This window comes from Trachinotus anak, unplaced genomic scaffold, assembly GCF_046630095.1.
Source record: "Trachinotus anak isolate AG129_WGS33_773 ecotype Australia unplaced genomic scaffold, CSIRO_AGI_Tana_v1 ptg000018l, whole genome shotgun sequence".
Taxonomy (NCBI): Eukaryota; Metazoa; Chordata; class Actinopteri; order Carangiformes; family Carangidae; genus Trachinotus; species Trachinotus anak.
The window spans coordinates 7,106,546-7,110,796 of NW_027273869.1; the positions used below are offsets into that span (position 1 = coordinate 7,106,546).

At 39.1% G+C, this 4,251-nt stretch overlaps 1 protein-coding gene across 1 annotated transcript; it reads right to left on the reverse strand.

Moving 5' to 3' along the window:
* Positions 1–285: 285 nt before the first annotated feature.
* LOC139635438 (calcitonin gene-related peptide 1) lies at positions 286–2,970 on the reverse strand. The gene is made up of 4 exons (XM_071502783.1): positions 2,854–2,970; positions 1,739–1,834; positions 1,099–1,239; positions 286–992 (listed from the first exon to the last, which is right to left on the reverse strand). The coding sequence occupies exons 2-4, from the start codon at positions 1,816–1,818 to the stop codon at positions 818–820; spliced, it is 396 nt and encodes a 131-aa protein (XP_071358884.1). The 5' UTR covers positions 1,819–1,834; positions 2,854–2,970; the 3' UTR covers positions 286–817.
* Between the last annotated feature and the right edge of the window lie 1,281 nt (positions 2,971–4,251).

The window sequence follows — 4,251 nt, forward strand, 5'->3', positions numbered from 1 at the left end:
CAGACTAAACGTCTCAGTGTCTTTTAGGCTTCCATTGCCAGGCAGTGACTCATGCATGCAGTCTTACATAGGTCAGTACTAAATACCTGTAGTTTATAGGGATATAGCATTATATAGTATTCCTCCTTCTGTCCTGTGGCAACTCCCTGCACGTGACTTTATAGCATCTCATTACAAACTGTAGCTCATCTACATCTGATTCACTGGTTGTTTCATGACCTACAGAGACAAATTATGAAGCTGCGTCAAGCTGTGCAAAAAAAGTGGGTGAAAAGAATGGCCATTTTATTTCCAAGTTCTTTTTGGACTGTGTGCAGTACAGGGATAAATAAGTCTGGAGCTGACTACCAAAGTAAAATACTTGTAGCTGTTTTAATAGAGATCGCCTGAAGGATTACACACGATGTAGCTCATACATGATTTGCAATAATGTGGTTTAAAACACATGGAGATTTTTAAAAATATATTTTTTTCACAATTTTATTATCAAAACAACAGATGATAACATTTATTTCATATGGCTTTACATCTGTTTTCTTTTATTTATTGTTTTATTAATTACTTTTATGTATTTTTATATTCACATCATGACATTGTGGAACATCACCACACACAACACACAAATCCAGAAAAACATACACTGACTTTGATGGTTTAAATTAAAGGCACTGTTTCTTAAAGTATAAAATAAACACGAACACTCTCATCACCATCATTGTCATCATTATTAGCGTCATTCTCACAATCATTGTTACATAAGACGACTGGTTATATCATCAGAGCACTGGGAGTGCTGGTGGAGTTTCCATGGTGGGTACTAGAGAGGCAGATAGCTGGGAGGCTGCAGTAGGTCCCTCTTGCCGTAGGTGGCAGATCCCACGTTGGTCGGTGCGTAGACAGTACCGATGGTGTTGCTGGAGCGGACCAGGAAGTCTGCTAGCCTCTGGGTGACGCAGGTGGCAGTCATGCACTTTCTCTTCTGTATGTTGTGGCTGGGAAAACGAGAGAAAAGCACAGACAGAGAGTGATGTGATGACATCAAGACAATATATTCATAGCCGTGTTTGCATGTTTTTCATGTCATGTGAATTCTGCTACCTGTTCATACGTGTGAGCCCCCTTTGCGTCCGTGTACCTATGAGGCCAAGGAATGGGTTAGAGACTAGACCAGGAGCTAACCAGCCTTCGCTGTCTGCACGAGCAATTTCCTGCTCACCGGATGAGCTGGGACTGAAGTACCTGAATCACAGAGAGAAAAGGGCCAAATGGTTTCAAACTGATAGCTGATGATACCCTCTTCAGAACATCCACTAGTCCCAAGAGCAGGAAGAAAAAGTGGCCACTTAGCTCCCTCCGAGATGCGCAATGAAGCACTTTCACGCTGACAAGCACAATTGGCTTCCACCTCCAGAGTTATACACCAGTGCCCTATTGCTCCTCACACAGAAAAGCCCTTCTTATTGCACGATTTCCATGATATTCAGCTGCTTGTCTGATGAATAAGAATAGCAGTTTAACCAGTGATGAAGATCTCAGGTTAAACTGCTATATTGGTTTCCTGGCTGTTACAATACCATTTGAGCAATAACCAATTCTACTGGTGTCTGATCTGATATGATCAATAGCTAAACTATTAGTGAACCTTGCTAAGTTGAAGACATATATGTACTGTATATATCAGCAGTCATTGCACAGACACACTAAAGAGCTCATTGCTTTGCTTAGTACATTCATTTACCTGTGGCTTGGGGCGGTGGTGACGCAGCGCAGCAACACAAGCAGCATGAGGAGAAGCACAGGCACCCTCAGGTGATACATAGTGTAAGGCGATTACCTGGATCAACACAGTAGATGCAACAAAGTTTGAGTTATTGTTATGGCAAGACAGTGAATGCAGTGTTTTTTGGTTAATCCTTTAGTTAATGTAGACAGATCTGATTAAAACAACAGCAGCACTGAAACTGACATAATCAGTAAGTAAAAATTTAACACACAAAACCAAGCATAAAATACTACAGTTAAAACGACCTATTTCCTATCCTATTTGAAGAAATTTTGAATTTCAAGTCACCATGGTGAGAAAAGTATTGTTAAATCTATACAACCTATATTTCACCTACAGTCCTATTTAAAGCCATGCTCAGTGATTCAGTGACAGTAATACCCAAGCACCTACCAGGCATTTATCAATAAAATTCTGATGCCATGAATGTTAATTTAGTTTATTATTATTGTTATTTATATTATTTTCATGATCAATTAACTGGCTGCTTATTTTTGTTTTTTTATTTTTTATCAATTATTCTTTTAGTCTAAAAAAGTGCAAAATCCAAAGACATTTATTTCATCATTGCATAATGTACACAATGCACAAGTGAGAAGCTGCGAACAGAGAATATCTGGCAGTTTGTAGGTAAAAATACTTAATTGATTGATTATCAAAATAGCTACATGATTTTCTGACAGTTGGCATTGCAGCCCTGTGTGCATTCTCTCCAGCCCATTATGCTGGTCATAGTCATTTACTGAAGTTTCTGTACATCATACATCTGAATAACACTGTTCATATTCAAGACAATCCTTTATAAAGGAATAAATAGAAAATCACAGATATGTGTCTTTGGAAACCTTTTGAATCTTGAATTTAAAATATACAGTAGTTCTATTTATAACACACATGAGTAGTAAAGATATTATTATTTTTTTTTTTGAAATTTAGCAAAATATCCAATTCAAACCTACAAGACAACTATTATGATCCAAATTAAAAAACACTGTCTGTTTGTTGTAGCAGTAGTGTAGCATAGTATATGTAAGACTAAGATACAGGTCCTTAAGTGAAAGAGTACTCACTTTCTGTTGTGTTAGCCAGTAGCCAGCAGATCCCAGTCTGTCAATGGAGCAGTCCAGGGTTTGTCAGACTGTCACACAAACCGACTCCAACAGTTATAGGCTCTCCGCTCAAACCACTTGTGACATCAGCTCTCTCCAAATATAGCCTTGCATTTTCATTTATACAGGATGGGAAGGGTGGGGGGGTGGGGGGGGGTGGGGGGGTGTAAGGAAGACCTGGAGGGTCTTACATATGTCATACACACCCTCAGCTGTACCATAATGTGTACTCTTAAACGCTCACAGAAAAATGCAAACTTTGACAAGACACACTCACATAAACACACACACACACACATACACACACACGTTTGTACGTCACCACCCTCATCATTGCCTTCGTCATCATTGTCATCACCGTCCGTGATGGGACTGACCTGCCATAAACCCACTCCAGGGAATGGAACACTGTCAAAGTGGAAAGCTGTCTACCTATTTACCTTGAGACACAGAATGAAGTTTTAGGTCAACAAGCTCTGGCCTTGACGCCTCCCTCTGGGCTTCATCAATGATGAATAATAAATTCAAGGATGAATTATCATTAATAATGAATGGTGTCTCATTATTTTGATGGGACACGTCACAAATAACTGAGAAAGTACTAATTAATGAAGTGATGGTCACACATGAGAGGAACACTTGCACGCATGAGACCTGGTTTGTGACTAATCTAAAAGTGGACTTACAGTCATATCTCCTTTAGCAATAGTTTCCTGAAAACTTGATTTGAAATATTAAGTATTTTGTGTAACATTAAAGCTGCTATAATCAATATTCTTATATTAACAATGGATCAAATGGCTATGTGTAATGTAAAAGATGTTGCTCATAGTAAAAAAAACCCAGAGCAAATGATCACCTGACTCTGCACTTCAGCTCGTCAGAGTGTTTTAGTGTCTTTCACTTCATTGTTTTGGTTTTCAGGTCTGGACCTCTACTGTTTTTGGTTCATTCTCACCGCTCTCATTACCGCTGTTTTAGGTCACAAGCTCTAAAAACCCACTGTATGCTACCCACCCAGCACCAAACATCAGACAGACACCTGATGAACATAGTGGAGCATTTAGCTTCAGGAGTTAGCGGTCATCAAAAACAGAGTGAATTTTGAATTTATAATCATCAGGTCATCAGAAACAAATTCAAAATAAATGCTAATGTCGCTCTATATCTGCTGGGTGTGAAAACAGGCAGTTGTCTGCTGACAAGTTAACCATAGCAACATAAAATATATGCTAGCGTTGTGTTTCCAGCATGTATCTGCTGCCCTCCAGTGGCTGAGAAATGAATTATCGCAGGTTTAAATATTCACGAGGTAAACAAACCTCAACCTTGCAACCCCACAACTGCCATCAGACTTTG